This window comes from Hylobates moloch, unplaced genomic scaffold (assembly GCF_009828535.3).
Source record: "Hylobates moloch isolate HMO894 unplaced genomic scaffold, HMol_V3 SCAFFOLD_6, whole genome shotgun sequence".
Classification (NCBI taxonomy): Eukaryota; Metazoa; Chordata; class Mammalia; order Primates; family Hylobatidae; genus Hylobates; species Hylobates moloch.
In genome coordinates, this window is record NW_026652281.1 from 14,847,936 (window position 1) to 14,866,294 (window position 18,359).

General features: G+C 44.8%; 1 protein-coding gene across 1 annotated transcript in view; it reads left to right on the forward strand.

The window, feature by feature from the left end:
- The first annotated feature begins 1,181 nt into the window (after window positions 1–1,181).
- Window positions 1,182–18,359, forward strand: part of CFDP1 (craniofacial development protein 1) — a 151,831-nt gene continuing 134,653 nt past the window's right edge. The window contains exon 1 of the mRNA XM_032156409.2: window positions 1,182–1,395. Within this exon, the coding sequence (XP_032012300.1) occupies window positions 1,332–1,395 (64 nt within the window). The 5' untranslated portion in view covers window positions 1,182–1,331. The remainder of the gene's footprint in view (window positions 1,396–18,359) is intronic.

Genomic DNA, 18,359 nt, shown 5'->3' on the forward strand with positions numbered 1-18,359 from the left:
TGCACGTAAAGTCGCCCTTGGCATTGGCGCGCAATAACAAGGGCGCATGATGCTGGCATGATTTAAAGCCAGGGGCTTTGGAGGCCGTTTACATTATATAGATTCGTTTGCCAACATCCTTGTAAAATAAGCCAGTCTCATCCGCATTGAAAACCTGCTCTTCCACATAACCCTTTTCCTGTATGACACTTAACAAGTATTTTAAAATTCTTCCGCAGCCTCCTGATCTGCAGAACTCGCCTCACCTGCAAGTTTAACATTTTTCACCCCGTATCGCCTTTTGAAACGCGCTAGCCAGCCAGCACTCGCCGAGAAGGGCTTAGCATTTCTCTGACCCTGGGTAACGTGACCATAGATATCTTTGGTTTTCAGCCTCACAACAATGCTGTCCACTATGTTTTTTTTTTATCGATCGACATCTCATGAATCCACAAATTTAGCCGCTTTTCCATCTTTTCCATAGCTTCATTACGCACGATGGAGGTCACTTCAGCACTATCCGGAGCGGCCTCACGGAGAGATAGGTGAATTTCCTTTTCCTTTTTCTTGATGTACCGGATTCTCGACTCGTTAACATTGAGCTCATGGCCAACAGCACTGTAACTCATGCCTGATCGGAGCTTATCCAACACGCGGACTTTCTCCGTAAGGCACATCACGGTCTTTTTTCGCTTAGGAACACTGGGCAGAGCTTCAGCACTACGCTTGGGGGCCATTTTAAACAGCAGAACTACCCACAAAAGGCAGAAAAAAAAAAGTGTCAGTAAATAGACTGCGGAAAGGACTCTTTGTTTACAGCACAGGAGCTGCAAGTAGAAGGCGGCGCTTCTCCCTAGTTCATACCTCAGGTGGGAACCTTACCTCCGCCAACTCCAAATTTTCACCCTCTGCGCATGCCCGGGAAGAACCCAGAAAGTACCGTTATGATTGATTTTAGGGTTACAAATACATCTTAGCAAGTAGGTGAATCTGACATTACGAATTAATAATTAATGAAGGTCACCTGTATTTCCATAGATATGTAATTTTATTTAAGCAGATTTATTATATTAAGGCGGCGAGACAGCGCCGAAGACTACAAGTTCCAGCATGCACCGCGTCCGGGAGGGTTCCGGCTCCCAGCGAGGGCCTCAGGGACGCTAGCCCGGAGGCATCGGCCGGAAGTGTCGTAGAGCAACCACGTAGTACTCTCTGCGCATGTGCAAAGCGCTATCGGGGCCGCCTTAGCTGCCGTCGCCGCCGCCGGGGCTCTATGGTCTCTCCCTAGAGCTTTGCCGTTGGAGGCAGCTGCTGCGGTGTTGCGAGTTTGATCAGCGTCGAGCGGCAGCAGCATGGAGGAATTCGACTCCGAAGACTTCTCCACGTCGGAGGAGGACGAGGACTACGTGCCGTCGGGTGAGCGATTCCGCCTGAGGCGAGAAGCGGATTGCCCCGCCCCACGCCTCACGTGAGGCGCGCTCTGCCCCCGCGGGTGTCGGCCCCGTGGCCCAGGTGGTCCCGGGCGCGCCAGTTCTCGAGCGTCCGCTCCCTCAGGCCCCTCATCCTCGGCCGCTCCGGCCCGAGGCGTGTGCGCGTGGCAGTTCTGTGCTGCCCTTCCTTTGGGCAGCTTCGGCCGCCGCCCCCTCTTGCAGCGCGGAAACCGGCACATGAACACGGCCCCTGTCCCTAGGAACGCTCGTCGGTGAGCCCCGAACGACACCGCTGCTTCAGAAGTCGGGGAGGCAGTCCGAGCTTTGGAGGTTTTCTTCAGCCCTGGCCCGAGAGAGCTGCTGGCCACCACCCCGTCCAACATAGAGCTGTCCGCTCTGCGCTTGGTTGTTAGAAAGTTCTGATAGAAAGTTCCCCCTTTGATGCCTTTTGCCTCATTGTGACGTCCACCCATTCTCTCCTCTTAGAACTTTCTTTCCTTAGGGATCTCAACCCGAACGGGGCGAGAATGAATCTTACTGAATAAACCTACCTGTTCCCTCTTCTTGGTCTTCCCCAGACAAACCATCTCGTTGAAAGTATCTTCTGCCATTCACATCTTCAGTTGAAAGACTAAACAAGAAACAAACTAACAAAACCCAACTCAGGAGTCATCCCTATTCTCTTTGTTTTAGTTGGTTCTCGTCTGTTTTATTTAAAGACAGGGTCTTGCTGTTGCCTAGGCTGGAGTGCAGTGACGCGATCTTCGCTCACTGCATCCTCAAACTCCTGTGCTCAAGCGATCCTCCCGTCTCAGCTTCTGGAGTAGCTGGGACTACAGGTGCAGGCTGCTACGCCCGCTGATTTTTTAAAGTTTTTTTTTTTTTTTTTTTTTTTGTAGGAATGGCATCTTGCTATTGTTGCCCAGGCTGGTCTCGAACTCGTGGGTTCAAGTGATCCTCCCACCTCGGCCACCCAAAGTGCTGAGATTACAGGCATGAGCCACCGCGCCCTGGTTAGTGAAGTATTTGTAAAAGGCACGTTGAAAACTAGCCATTCCATTCCTGGGCCGTGGCTCATGCTTGTAATCCCAACACTTTGGGAGGCTGAGGTGGGTGGATCACGAGGTCAAGAGATCGAGACCATCCTGGACAACATGGTAAAACCCTGTCTGTACTAAAAACACAAAAATTAGCTAGGCATGGTGGCACGCGCTTGTAGTCCCAGCTCCTCAGGAGGCTGGGGCAGGAGAATCGCTTGAACTCGGGAGGCGGAGGTTGCAGTGAGCCGAGATCACACCACTGTACTCCAGCCTGGGTGACAGAGCGAGACTCCGTCTCAAAAAAAAAAAGCTAGCCATTTCCATTACCCCTCATCCCTATTTAATTTAATATTCCTCAGGAGAAACTTCTTTCCACCTTTTGAATTTGGTGTTGTATTTCTGTTGTCTATTGATTTAAACCTTATACAGTAGGTATCATTTTTAGTACCCCCTGACCTCCTTCCCCTCACCCCAAACACACACACACACACACACACACACACACACACACACACACTTCCACCTTCGGGGCCTCCCCAACTCCCTAGTCTTCCGTTGAACCTGTGTCCAATTTTAGTTAGATCAGTATTCAGTGTTTTTTTTTTTCTTTTCTTTTTTGTTTTAATTTTTTTGAGACAGTGTCTCGCCCTGTTACTCAGGCTGGAGTGCAGTGCTGCACTCTGTTTAATGCAGCCTCTGCCTTGCCGATTCAAGCAGTTCTGCCTCAGCCTCCTAAGTAGGTGGGATTACAGGCGCCCGCCAGCACACCCTACCGATTTTGTTTGTTTGTTTGTTTGTTTGTTTTTTTGAGACGAGTCTCGCTCTGTCGCCCAGGCTGGAGTGCAGTGGCGGGATCTCGTCTCAACTGCAAGCTCTGCCTCCCGGGTTCACGCCATTCTCCTGCCTCAGCCTCCCAAGTAGCTGGGACTACAGGCGCCCGCCAGCACACCCGACTGATTTTTTTGTATTTTTAGTGAAGACGAAGTTTCACCATGTTGGCCAGGCTTGTTTCAAACTCCTGACCTCAAATGATCTGCCTGCCTCGGCCTCCCTAACTGCTGGGATTACAGGCGTGAGCCACCGTGCCAGGCCCAGTGTTTTTTTTGTTTTTTTTTTGTTTTTTGAGACGGAGTCTCGCTCTGTCGCCCAGGCTGGAGTGCAGTGGCGCGCTCTCGGCTCACTGCAAGCTCCGCCTCCCGGGTTCACGCCATTCTCCTGCCTCAGCCTCTCCGAGTAGCTGGGACTACAGACGCCCGCCACTACGCCCGGCTAATTTTTTTTGTATTTTTAGTAGAGACGGGGTTTCACCATGGTCTCGATCTCCTGACCTCGTGATCCGCCCGCCTCGGCCTCCCAAAGTGCTGGGATTACAAGCGTGAGCCACCGCGCCCGGCCGTGTTATTTTTTCTAATGACAGTGTGAATAAACATCATGTTGACAGCTGAACCGTATGTTACACAGATTACTTTTCCTGCACTTCTTGTTTTCCCTGGTGCTCATAATTGCCATTTTTTGTTGCTACTTAGCTGTCTATGTACTTACTGCTGTAAACCAAAAATAAAATTCTAAGGCGCCCCCAACCATCTGAATGGACTTCCTCCTTAGCCAGGGCTCTTAACATTTAACCTGAGCGACTGTTTTGGGCCACGATGGGAAGTGGGGGCTGAACCTGCCTCATTGTATGTCTCTGACATTAACATCGACGCAGACTTTAAGTCTGATAATAAACATTTTGCAACCTATTCTCTCTGAAGCCTGTCAGCTAAAAGCTTCATCTGTATGATAAAACTCTGTTCTCACCCAAGCAGTGGCTCGAGCCTATAATCCCATCAGTTAGGGAGGCAGAGGCTGGTGGATCATTTGAGGTCAGGAGTTCAAGACCAGCCTGGCCAACGTGGTGTAACCCCATCTCTACTGAAAATATAAAAATTAGCCAGGCATGGTGACGGGTGCCTGTAATCCTAGCTACTGGGAAGGCTGAGGCACGAGAACCTCTTGAACCCAAGAGGTGGCGGTTGCAGTGAGCCAAGATTGTGCTTCTGCACTCCAGCCTGGGTAACAGAGCAAGACTCCCATTTAAAAAAAAAAAGTGGCCAGTTGCGGTGGCTCACATCTTTAATCCCAGCACTTTGGGAGGCTGTGGTGGGCAGATTGCCTGAGGTCAGGAGTTCGAGACCAGTCTGGGCAACATAGTGAAACCCTGTCTCTACTAAAGATACAAAAAAATTAGCCGGGTGTGGTGGCGTGCGCCTGTAATCCCAGCTACTTGGGAGGCTGGGGCAGGGAATTGCTTGGGGCACGGGAATTGCTTGAACCAGGGGCGTGGGGTTGCAGTGAGCCGAGATTGCACCACTGCACTCCAGCCTGGGCAACAGAGTGAGACTCCATCTTGAAAAAAAGAAAAAACAAAAAACAAAAAACGTCTGGTCTCGTCAACCTCTGTCTTAACCCAGACATTCCTCTGTTTAGACAAACTCAACCTGTTGCCAACAAGAAAATTTTTAAATTTACCTGTAGCCTGGAAGCACTCCCACCCCCAGTTGTCACGTCTTAATGGACCAAACCAGTATATTTCTCAAATGTATTTGATTGATGTCTCATGCCTCCCTAAAATATGTAAAACCAAGCTGCACCCTAACCACCTTGGGCACGTGCTCTCAGGACCTCTTGAGGGCTGCATCACGGGCTATGGTTACTCATATCTGGCACAGAGTAAGACTCTTCAAATACTTGACAGAGTTTCACTCTTTTCGTCGACACTGCTAGTTTGACTCTAAACTTTTAGAATTGTATAAATCATCTCCCAAAATATTTACATTCATTAGATTTTTACTTTAATCTTCTGAAACAGTCTTTGTCTTCTGGCCTCCACTTTGTCTTGGTTACCTCCTATGAGTGCTCCAGTGTATTTACTTATTTATTTAGAGATAGAGTCTTGCTCTTGTCGCCCAGGCTGGAGTGCAGTAGCGTGATCTCGGCTCACTGCAACCTCCACCTCCCGGGTTTGAGCGATTCTCTTGCCTTAGCCTCCCAAGTAGCTGGGATACAGGTGCCCACCACCATACCTGGCTAATTTTTGTATTTTTAGTAGAGACGGGGTTTCACCATGTTGGCCAGGCTGGTATTGAACTCCTGACCTCCGGTGATCCGCCGTCCTCAGCTTCCCAAACTGCTGGGATTACAGGCGTGAGCCACCACGCCCGGTCAGGAACATTCTTATGAGACCTTGAATGCCTAAATGTAACCATGCCCCTCAGATGTAATTGATTGTCTGTTTAATATAGAATTCTGGGTTGGAAATAATTTTCCATCAGAATTTTAAAGGTGTTGCTTCATTACTTTCTAGATTGCCATGTTGCTATTAATAAATGTTTTGTTACTGATTTCTGCTCAATGTATAAGATCTGTTTGTCTCCAGAAGCTGGTAGAATATTCTCTTTGTTCCCATTTTCTTTTTTCTTTTTTTTGAGACGGACTCTGGCTCTGTTGTCCAGGCTAGAGTGCAGTGGTGGCATCTAGGCTCCCTGCAACCTCCACCTTCCGGGTTTAAGCAACTCTCCTGCGTCAGCCTCCAGAGTGGCTGGGTCTACAGGTGCATGCCACCACCCCTGGCTATTTTTTGTATTTTTATAGTAGAGACGGGATTTCACCGTGTTAGCCAGCCTGGTCTCGAACTCCTGACCTCATGATCTGCCTGCCTCGGCCTCCCAAAGTGCTGGGATTACAGGTGTGAGCCTCTATGCCTGGGCTGTTCCCATTTTCTAATATATCACCATGATATATCTTGGTATGAGTGTTTTCAGCCATTTTGCTGAGCCTTCTGAGAACTTTTTTTCCTATAATTTTTTCCTTTTCTTTCCTCTCTCTTTCTTTCTTTTCTTTTCCTTTCCTTCCTTTCTTTTTTTTCTTTCTCTCTCTCTCACTCTCCGCCCTTCTTTTTCTCTCTCTCTCTTTATTTTATTTATTTATTTTTGAGACGGAGTATAGCTCTGTCACCCAGGCTGGAGTGCAGTGGCGCAATCTCGGCTCACTGCAACTTCCGCCTTCTGGGTTCAAGTGATTCCTCTGCCTCAGCCTCTCGAGTAGCTGGGATACAGGCACGCGCCACCACACCTGGCTAATTTTTTTTTGTATTTTAATAGAGACGGGGCTTCACCTTGTTGGTCAAGAAGGTCTCGATCTCCTGACCTTGTGATCCATCTGCCTCAGCATCCCAAAGTGCTGGGATTACAGGCATGAGCCACCGAGCCCAGCTAACTTTACATATTTTTATAGTATTATGTTCTTTTGTAAATGCAGTATCAGCATTTAACATACAATTTTTAACTTACATACAATAAAATTTATTGTTTTCAATGTACTGTTCTCTGATTTTTGTTAAATGCCTAGTGTTGTGTAACCTCCACCAAAATGAACAGTTTCAAGCCTCCAACCCTCTAAAAAAAAAAAACAAATTCCCCCTGCTACTCTTTATAGTCAAACAACTCTCCCTCACCCCCGGCCCCAGCCAGTAGCAACCACTGGTCTGTTTTCCATCTTTATAGTTTTGCCTTTTTCAGAATATAATCTAAATGGAACCATAACAGTAGGCAGCTTTTTGTGTCTGGCTTCTTCCGCTTAGCATAATGCATTTGAGATTCACCTGTGTTGTTGCACATGTCAGTAATTAGCTCCTGTTGTTGTGTGGTCGTCCATTATATGGATATACCATAGTTTATTCTGCATTTGAAGGACACTGGGTTGTTTGCAATTTTTTATGATTACAAATAAAGCTGTTTATAAATATTTTCACACAGCTTTTTCTGTGAACATGGGTTTTCATTTCACTTGGGTCAATATCTAGGAGTGGCATTACTGGATTTTATAGTATGTGTGTATTTAACTTTACAGGAAGCTGCTATATTTTTTTGTGGTGTGATTGCTGTTGGCAACAAGTTTGAGAGTTCGAGTTGCTCTTCATACTCAGCAACGGTTGGGGTGGTCAGGTTTTCTTTCTTTCTTTTTTTTTTTTTAATATTAGCTAATTTGGGGCCAGGCGTGGTGGCTCATGCCTGTAATCCCAGCACTTTCGGAGGCCAGGGCAGGCGGATCACAAGGTCAGGAGTCCAAGACCAGCCTGGCCAGTATGTTGAAACCCTGTCTCTACTAAAAAATAGAAAGAATTAGCCGGGCGTAGTGGTGCACTCCTGTAGTCCCAGCTACTTGGGAGGATGAGGAAGGAGAATTGCTTGAACCCAAGAGGCGGAGGTTGCAGTGAGCCGGGATTGTGCCAGTGCACTCCAGCCTGGGCAAGAGAGCGAGACACTGTCTCAAAAAAAAAAAAGAAAAAAAATTAGCTAATTTCTCCTTTAGTTTGCATTTCCCTAAGGATGTTGATTCTCTTTTCATGTTCCTGTTTGCCATCATTTTATCTTCTTCGGTGTGTCTTTTGAATTCTTTGTCCATTTAAAACATTGGGTTGTTTTCAGTTTTGGAATTATATATTCTGGATATAGTCCTTTGTCAGATATTTGTTTTTTTTGTTTTTTTTTTTTGAGACAGTCTCGCTGTCCCCCAGGCTGGAGTACAGTGGCATAATCTTGGCTCACCACAACCTCCACCTCCCGGATTCAAGCGATTCTCCTGCCTCAGCCTCCTGAGTAGCTGGGATTACGAGCACTCGCCACCACACCCAGCTAATTTTTCTATTTTTAGTAGAGATGGGGTTTCACCACGTTGGCCAGGCTGGTCTCTAACTCCCAACCTCAAGTGATCCACCCACCTTGGCCTCCCAAAGTGCTGGGAGTACAGGCGTGAGTCACCGCGCCCGGATGTTTGTCAGATATTTGTTTTGCAGTGTTTTGTCTCTGTGCTTGTCTTTTCATTCTCTTAATAATGTTTGCAGAGCAATTTTTTTTGTTTTGTTTTTCTGAAACAGAGTCTTGCTCTGTTGCCCAGGCTGGAATGCAGTGGCACAATTTCACCTCACTGCAACCTTTACTTCCTGGGCTCAAGCAATTTTCCCGCCTCAGCCTCTGTAGTAGCTGGGACTATAGGCATGAGCCACCATGCCTGGCCTGCAGAGTAAAATTTTTAAACTTTGATAAAATCCAGTTTGTCAAATTTTTCTATTATTGATTGTGCTTTTGGAATCATATCTAAAAATTCTTCTTTGCCTGACTCAGGATGACAAAGATACTGTATTTTCCTATGTAACAGTTACATAGTTTTCCTTTTTTTTTTTGAGATAGAGTTTTACTCTTGTTGCCCGGGCTGGAGTGCAATGGCATGATCTTGGCTCACTGCAACCTCCGCCTCCTGAGTTCAAGCGATTCTCCTGCCTCAGCCTCCTGAGTAACTGGGATTGCAGGCATGTGCCACTACGCCTGGCTAATTTTGTATTTTTAGTAGAGACAGGGTTTCTCCATGTTGATCAGGCTGGTCTTGAACTCCCGACCTCAGGTGATCCGCCCACCTCAGCCTCCCAAAGTGTTGGGATTACAGGCATAAGCCACTGTGCCTGGCCTTTGCTTTTTTTTTTTTTTTTTTTTTGAGACAGAGTGTTGCTCTGTTGCCCAGGCTTGAGTGCAATGGCATGATCTCAGCTCACTGCAACGTCTGCCTCCCAGGTTCAAGCGATTCTCCTGCCTCAGCTTCCCGAGTAGTTGGGATTATAGGCGCCTGCCACCACGCCTGGCTAATTTTTGTATTTTTGGTGGAGATGGCGTTTCACCATGTTGGCCAGGCTGGTCTCGAACTCCTGACCTCTCAGGTGATCCACCCGCCCCGGCCTCCCAAAGTGCTGGGATTACAGGAGTGAGCCACCGTGCCTGACCAGCCTTTAGTTTTTTAAAAAATCAGTTATCATTATTTATTTTCAGTTAATTTTTGCATAAGATACGATTTATGGATTCTTTTTTTTTTTTTTTTTTGCATCTGGATGTCCAGTTCTTTCATGATTTGTTGAAAAGGTTATTCCTTCTCCATCGAATTCCCTTTGCATTTTTGTAAAGTGAACTGGCCATACTTTTATAGGTTTATTTCTGGACCTCTATTTCTACAGTTTCATTTACTGTTTTTGATTTAAGTGTTGAAATCAGGTAGAGAGAGTACTCCAACTTTATTCTTTTTCGAAATAGTTTTGGCTGCTCTTGTTCCTTTGCCTTTCCACATAGATTTTTTTTTTTTTTGGGATGGACTCTGTTGCCCAGGCTGGAGTGCAGTGGTGCGATCTCGGCTCACTGCAACCTCTACCTCCCAGTTTCAAGTGATTCTCCTGCCTCAGCCTCCTGTGTAGCTGGTACTACAGACATGTGCCACCAGGCCTGGCCACCATATGCATTGCAGAATCACTTTGTTCATCTCTCGAAAAAGTATCCTACTTTGATTTTGTTTGGAATTGCATTGAATCTGTAGACCATTTTGAGAAGAATTGACAGTTTAACGATCTTATATTTTAGTCTTTGAATACAGTCTATATCTTTTTTTTTTTAGGTCTAAAAAGTTTTTATTTCTAATTGTTTGTAACTAGTATATGGAAATACAATACAGGTTCTGCATACTAACCTTGTATTCTACAACCTTGCTAAACTCATTTACCACTTCTGGAGGTTTTTGTAGATTCTGTGGGATTTTCCACACAGACAGTGATGTCAAATGTGAATAGAAAGAATTTTATTTCTTCCTTTCCAATATGTTTACCTTTTATATTTATTTTGCTTGCCTTGTTGTACTTTATACTTCCAATATGATGTTGAATAGGAGTGGTGAGAGGGGACATCTTTGCCTTTTTCCCAATCTTTTTTTTTTTTTTTTTTTGAGGCGGAGTCTCCTCTGTCGCCCAGGCTGGAGTGTGCAGTGGCACGATCTTGGGTCACTGCGAACTCTGCCTCCTGGGTTCATGCCATTCTCCTGCCTCAGCCTCCCGAGTAGCTGGGACTATAGGCGCCCACCACCACGCCCGCTAAGTTTTTGTGTTTTTAGTAGAGAGAGGGTTTCACTGTGTTAGCCAGGATGGTCTTGATCTCCTGACCTCGTGATCCTCTCGCCTCAGCCTCCCAAAGTGCTGGGATTACAGGCGTGAGCCACCACGTCTGGCAGCCTTTTTCCCAATCTTAAGGGGGAAAAGAAATCAGTGTTTTACCACTTGATGTGGTGTTAGCTGTAGGTTTTTCACAGGTGGCGTGTGTGTCTGTCTGCCTGCGGTTTAAACACTTTAGCATTGAGTAACTTATTACCAACTCAGTCACCTAACACTACTATGTGCTAATTGTGCTCCGCATTTTACCGATGAAAAAACTGAGGCACGACGTCTAAGCAAATTGCTGAAATTCATCCAGTTAGATAGTAACTGAGCTGGAATGTTAACCTTGGCAGTCTGCCTATATTATCCCTCAGAGACTCCTTTTATCATGTTAAATAAGTTCCCCTCCGTTCCTAATTTTCAGAGAGGTGAATTTTGTCAAATGCTTTTTCTCCATCTGTTGATTTAATTACATGTGGATTTTCTTTTTTTTGTCTGTTAGTATGGTGGATTACAATGTTTGATTTTCAAACTTCTGACAGACTTATTTCTGGGAGACAGCTCACTTGGTCAGGGTATATTTATACATTGCTGAATTTGGTTTGCTAATATAGTCAGCCTTCTGTATCTGTGGTTTCCACAGCCATGGTTTCAACCAACTGCAGATAGAAAATATTTGGAAAAAGGCTGGGTACAGTTGCTCACGCCTGTCATCCCAGCACTTTGGGAGGCCAAGGAGTGCGGATCACTTGAAGCCAGGAGTTAAAGACCAACCTGGGAGGCCGAGGCGGGCGGATCTCGAGGTCATGAGATCGAGACCATCCTGGCTAACGTGGTGAAACCCCATCTCAACTAAAAATACAAAAAATTAGCCGGGCGAGGTGGCAGGCGCCTGTAGTCCCAGCTACTCGGGAGGCTGAGGCAGGAGAATGGTGTGAACCCGGGAGGTGGAGGTTGCAGTGAGCCGAGATTGCGCCACTGCACTCCAGCCTGGGTGACAGAGTGAGACTCCGTCTCAGAAAAAAAAAAAAAAAAAAGACCAACCTGGCCAACATGGTGAAACCCAGTCTCTACTAAAAATACAAAAATTAGTCCCAGCTACTGGACTGAGGCACGAGAATCGCTTGATTACCCAGACTGGAGTGCAGTGGCGCAATCACAGCTCACTGCAGCCTAAAACTCCTGGGCTCAAGTGATCCTCCCACCTCACCCTCCCCAGTACCTGGGACTACAGATGCACACCATCATGCCCATCTAATTTTTTATTTTTGTAGAGACGAGGTCTCTCACCACGTTGCCCAGGCTGGTCTCAAGCACCTGGCTTTGAGCAATGTGCCTGCCTTAGCCTCCCAAAGTGCTGGGATTACAGGTGTGAGAAAACCTGGATTTGTTTGTTTTTAAAAGAAACAGGGTTTTGCTCTGTCATCCAGGCTGGAGTGCAGTGGCAAGATCACAGCTCAGTGACGCGTTGAACTCCTGGCCTCAAGCGATCCTCCTGCCTTAACCTCTGAAAACGTTTTTTTTTTTGATTCACAGTTTTAAGACTTTCTAAGAGGCTGGATGTGGTGGCTGTGACCTGTAATCCCAGCACTTTGGGAGGCCGAGGTGGGTGGATCACTTGACGCCGGGAGTTCAAGACCAGTCTGACGAACATGGCGAAACCCATCTCTACCAAAAATACAAGAATCAGCTGGGAGTGGTGGTGCGCACCTGTAGTCTCAGTTATTCGTGAGGCTGAGGCAGGAGAATCACTTGAACCTGGGAGGATGGTAGTGAGCCAAGATGGTGCCACTGCACTCCAGCTTGGGCAACAGAGCGAGACTCTGTCTCAAAAAAAAAAAACAAAAAAAGGCTGGGCGCAGTGGCTCATGCCTGTAATCCCAGCACTTTGGGAGGCCGAGGCGGGTGGATCACGAGGTCAAGAGATAGAGACCATCCTGGCAACATGGTGAAATCCTGTCTCTATTAAAAATACAAAACATTAGCTGGGCGTGGTGGCAAGCGCCTGTAATCCCAGCTACTTGAGAGGCTGAGGCAGGAGAGTAGCTTGAACACGGGAGGCGGAGGTTGCGGTGAGCCGAGATCGCACCATTGCACTCCAGCCTGGGCAAAAAGAGTGAAACTCTGCCTCAAAAAAAAAAAAAAAAAAAAGTATTTGGGAAAAAAAATGGGTGGTTATATCTGTACTGAATGTGTACAAACTTTTTTCCTTGTCATTATTTCCTAAACAATACGGTATGACAACTATTCATATAGCACTTATGTTATATTAGGTGTCGTAAGTAATCTAGAGATGACTTAAAGTATGCAGAGGATGTACATAGATTATATGCAAATATGACATCATTTTATATCAGGGACTTGAACATCTGTGGGTTTTGGTGTGGGGTGGGGGAGATCTTGGAACCAATTCCCCAGAAATATGGAGGGACAGCTGTATTTTGTTGAGGATTTTTGCATCTGTGTTTATGAGGGATATTGATCTGTAGTTTTTTGGAAATTTCCTTGTGTGATTTTAGTATCAGATAATGCAAGCCTCATAAAATGAGGAAATACAGGCTTTGTTTCTTCTAGGGTGATTTTTTATTTACCCTGTGTGCTTGTTGAGGGTTTTATTATGTAAGGGGCTTTCTCGGATTTATAGTGATTCTTAGTTCGTTTGGCTCATATTTACGCTTGGGGCACTAAAAGGGTGATTGGAAGCTCTGAGTCTTTGGACAAGATTTGTTCCTTTTGTGCCTACATTGTCTACAGGGATGTTATTCTGATTCTTACTATTTTTTTTTCCCTCATAGTAACTGCGTGGAATTTGATCTTGAATTTTTAGGGGGTTTTGTATGTATAGTTTAAAATTTGCTTATCTTTTGCTGTTGCAGGACTTTTCCATAGTTTAGCTAAAGACGGAATCTTTGTCCCACAGCCACGATAATTTAGGCTCACAATTTGAAGCTTGAGTAAAGCAGGTTTTATTGGGTGAAAAGGGAAAAAAGGGGGAACAGGGACTCTGCAAGGCCAGAGTTCTTGCTGCTGTGCTTCCTGCGTCGCAGCTTTGAATCCCAGGTTGCACACAGGAAGAAGAGGGGCCAGGCTCCTCCCTGCTGCAAACAGCAGGAACCTCTGTGGCTCCACCCCAGTGCGCATTCCTCCCAGTCTGCTGGCTGGCTGGAGACTCTCTAGGGACCCCCTCCCACATGGCTCTCTCATTATTAATGAGATTAAGCATTTTTTTACTTGTTTAAGATCCAGAGCCATGTGCATCTACTTGTCTGAACTGTCTACAACATTTGCCTGTTTTTATGATGAAAACAGGCAAAACTTTTCAAAAGTAGTGCAGAGCTTTGTAGAAAATTAGAAAATGCAGACAGTTAAATAAAAAAATCACTTAAAAAATAAAAAAATAAAAATAGTTGAACTACCTAGAGACGATCATGTCAATCCCTTACTGAATAGTCACTCTGATTTTTTTCTACACCTAGGTATAGATATTTGAATTTTTTCCTCAGCCTGCAATTGTATTTACTCACATCGCTTTTCAACCTGCTCTTTTCAGTGGACGGTCTCTACCCATTTATTTTAGTAAATGTTTTATCTTATATATAGATCATACTCAAATTTTCCAAAATGGTTGTAGCTTGTGTGTCCAAATCACAGTTGAGTTCAAGACTACACATATTATCCTGTTGTTCCATCCTTGAGTCTCTTTTAATCTAGCACACTCCCGTTTCTATAATGACATAGATTGCTGAAAAGATCAAGCCATACGTCCTGCAGCATGTCTCACCTCTTGGATTTGTCTGGTTCTTCCCTCATGGCGTTGTTTTAGTTGTTCCTGTTCCTTCAGTTCTCTGTAAATCAGAAGTTAGATCTAAATGCTTGATGGGTTCCAGTGAAATACTTTGGCTAGAATGCATTATCGATGGACGTCTGATGTTTAAATAGCATCAGAAGACACAATATCTGGTTGATAACTATAGTGGTGACTACTAAATCAGGGTGGTAACAGTCTGATCCCTCTCTTGTATACTTGTTTTTTTCCTTTGGGACTTTTAGAACTGGAAAGTATTCCATGTGACAGTATACTTAACGGTTAAAACTTAAATTGCTTTTTAATTTTTTTTTTTTTTTTTTTGAGATGGAGGTGTCACTGTGTTGTTCAGTCTGGACTCAAATTCCTGGGCTCAAGAGAGCCTCTGAGGTAGCTGAGACTACCTGTTACCTGAAAGGGGGTCCAGACCCAGACCCCAAGAGAGGGTTCTTGGATCTAGAACAAGAAAATTTGAGGGAAATCCATACAGAAAAGTAAAAACAAGTTTATTAAGAAAGTAGAGGAATAAAGAATGTCTACTCCATAGACAGAGCAGACCCAAGGGCTGCTGTTTGCCCATTTTTATGGTTATTTCTTTTTTTTTTTTTTTTTTTGAGATGGAGTCTCGCTCTGTCACCCAGGCACCCAGGCTGGAGTGCAGTGGCGCGATCTCGGCTCACTGCAAGCTCCGCCTCCCGGGGTCACGCCATTCTCCTGCCTCAGCCTCTCCGAGCAGCTGGGACTACAGACGCCCGCCACCACGCCTGGCTAATTTTTTGTATTTTTAGTAGAGACGGGGTTTCACCGTGGTCTCGATCTCCTGACCTCGTGATCCGCCCGCCTTGGCCTCCCAAAGTGCTGGGATTACAAGCGTGAGCCACCGTGCCCGGCCGGGTTATTTCTTGATTATATGCTAAACAAGGGGTGGATTATTCATGCCTCCCCTTTTCAGACCATTTAGAGTAACTTCCTGACGTTGCCATGGCATTTGTAAGCTGTCATGGCACTGGTTTTGGTGGGTTTTAGCAAGCTTCTTTACAGCAGGCTGTTTTATCAGCAAGGTCTTTATGACCTGTATCTTCTGCCAACCTTTTAGCTTATCCTGTGACTTAGAATGCCTTAACCTCCTGGGAATGCATCCCAGCAGGTTTCAGCTTCGTTTTACCCAGTCGCTATTCAGGATGGAGTTGCTCTGGTTCAAATGCCTCTGGCACACCCAGCTTCTTAAATTGCTTTTTGGCATTACTTGATAACCCTTGCCTAAACTACTACTGTCATTAGAGTGTGAGAAGTGATGTCTTTCTAATTCTGTGCTTCTTTTGTATTTATTAGTTGACGTTTTTCTGTAAAGTATAGCTTTCCTTTATCAGTCGGAACAGTATAAATGTTTAATTCTTTTCCCTTAATTACAGTTTTCAAAATAGGTAGTAATTTTAAATAGCAGTCTAAAATGGCACAATTTTTTTTCTGTCTTTTAATATGAGGGGCTCACAGATTTTTATTGATTCAGTGTGTTTTCATTTTCTAACAATTACCTGTTTTAATGTTCAGGTCTTCACTGCTTTGGCCAGTAGGAGTTCTTTCAAGCTGGATCTTGTATCCTTTTAATTTGATCTTTTTTATTATTATTTATTTTTTATGAGTCGGTGTCTTGCTTACTGTAGCCTTCAATTCCTGGGCTCAAGTGATCCTCCTGCCTCAGCCTCACCAGTAGATGGAACTACAGGTGCGTGCCACCGTGCCTGACTAATTTTTAAAAAATCTTTTGTAGAAACAGGCACTTTTGCCCAGGCTGGTCTCGAACTCACGGGCTCAAGCATTACCCCCCATACTGACCCACCTTGGCCTCCTAAAGTGGCGGGATTACAGGCATGAGCCACTGCACGTGGCCTTTATCTATTATTTTTAAATAGCTTCCTGGCTTTCTGGCACGGAAAAATGTCCTGGTTTTACCTTGTGCTTTCTTTGCCTCAGACCTGAAATGAGTTTTTTTTTTTTTTTTCAGGGAGCCTTTTTGTGGTAAATGGTCTCAACTTTGAACTTCAGAGATGCTCGATGTTACCAGAATGATGAGTTTGTATGCTGTTTGTCTAGTGGACAAAACTAGGAAATACTTAAAAAGTGGTAGCCGGGCGTGGTGGCTCATGCCTGTAATCCCAGCACTTTGGGAGGCCAAGGTGGGCAGATCACAAGGTCAGGAGTTCGAGACCATCCTGGCTAACATGGTGAAACCCCATCTCTACTAAAATACAAAAAAAATTAGCCAGGCATAGGTGGTGCACGTCTGTAGTCCCAGCTACTCGGGAGGCTGAGGCAGGAGAATGGCATAAAACCCGGGAGGCGGAGCTTGCAGTGAGGCAAGATCGTGCCACTGCACTCCAGCCTGGGCGACAGAGTGAGACTCCGTCTCAAAACAAACAAACAAAAAAAAGGATTAGAGTTCATATTGATATTCTTAATTCTTTTTTTTTTTTTTTTTTTTGAGACAGAGTTTCACTCTTGTTGCCCAGGCTGGAGTGCAGTGGTGTGTCTCAGCTCATTGCAACCTCCGCCCCCCAGGTTCAAGCAATTCTCCTGCCTCAGCTCCCTGAGTAGCTGGAATTACAGGCATGCATCACCACACCCAGCTAATTTTGTGGTTTTAGTAGAGATGGGGTTTCACCATGTTGGCCAGGCTGGTCTCGAACTCCTGACTTCAGGCGATCCACCCACCTCAGCCTCCCAAAGTGCTGGGATTACAGGCGTGAGCCACCGCTCCTGGCCAATTTCTTTGATTTTACAATTGTGTCATTTCTCTTATTCTGAAGATCTAGATTCCTAACGTGATTAATTACTTGCTTTAACCTATGATATAAAGGAAATAGTTTCAAAATACCAACATTGATGTTACTACGCAGAGTAGAAGTTTTTTTTGTCTTTGGAATGCATCTTGATGAAGATGTATAGTCAGAATACTGTTTTTAAAGTCCTGGGAATAGATCTTTTGTTTATGTGGTTATGTTATCATTTTGGTATACAGTTATGTTTATTTATTCAAACTTTTGAATTTAAGGGATTTTCAAAGTTCTGTAGAGAGATAAACACAGTGAACTCTTGCTTCTACTCTGTTTTATCCTGACCCTTATAAGGAGCTGTTCTCATTAGTTTCTTGTTTATCCTTCTAGTGTTGCTTTTTCTATATACAAACAAATATAAGCATATTCTTAATTCTTCCTTTTTCCTCATCCAAAGCTGGCGTGTTTCATACACTGTTCTTTTGCTTTTCCTCTCCTTTTTTTTTCTCTTTAACTTAAGAGTATATCTTGGAGGTAAATACATAGAAATTTTACACATTGCATTGTAATGACTGTGGTATTCCATTATTTAGATGGACCATAGTCTTTTCAGCCAGTCACTTACTGTGAGACAACTTGAGCTGTTTCTAATTTTTTGTTATTACAAACAGTACTGAGTGAATAACGTGTTATATATTCTGGGATAGAAGTGGGACTGCTGTATAAAAAGGTAAATACATTTGTGTTTCTTTGTATTTTTGGGTGGTATTTGTTTTTGTTTTTGTTTTTGAGACAGGGTCTCACTGTCACCCAGGCTGGAATGCAGTAGAATGTTCATGGCTCACTTCAGCCTTGACCTCCTGGGTTCAAGTGATCCTCCCCTCAGCCTCCCAAGTAGCTGGGACCATAGGCGTGCCCCACCATGCCTGGCTAATGTTTAAAAATTTTTTGTAGATATGGGGTCTCACTAGGTTCAGGAGGAAGTAAAATTACATTTGTGTGTTCAGATTGCTGTCTTAACCAAGAACTCACTGCTCTCTTCATGAAACACTGTCACTTAGCCCTTGGTGTTTGGGATGTCAAACAGAATTCCATTTTGGATATTGATTGTTTCCACTACAGCCTCAAATGCTTATTCTCCAGATTTTCACACAGGTGGCTCCTTCTCATCGCCTTTAAAAATTTTTTTAATTTATGTATTTATTTTTTTGAGACAGGGTCTTTCTCTGTTACCCAGGCTGGAGTGCAGTGGTGTGATCTTGGCTCACTCCAGCCTTGACCTCCCAGGCTCAAGTGATCTTTCTGCCTCAGCTTAGACTAGAGGTGTGT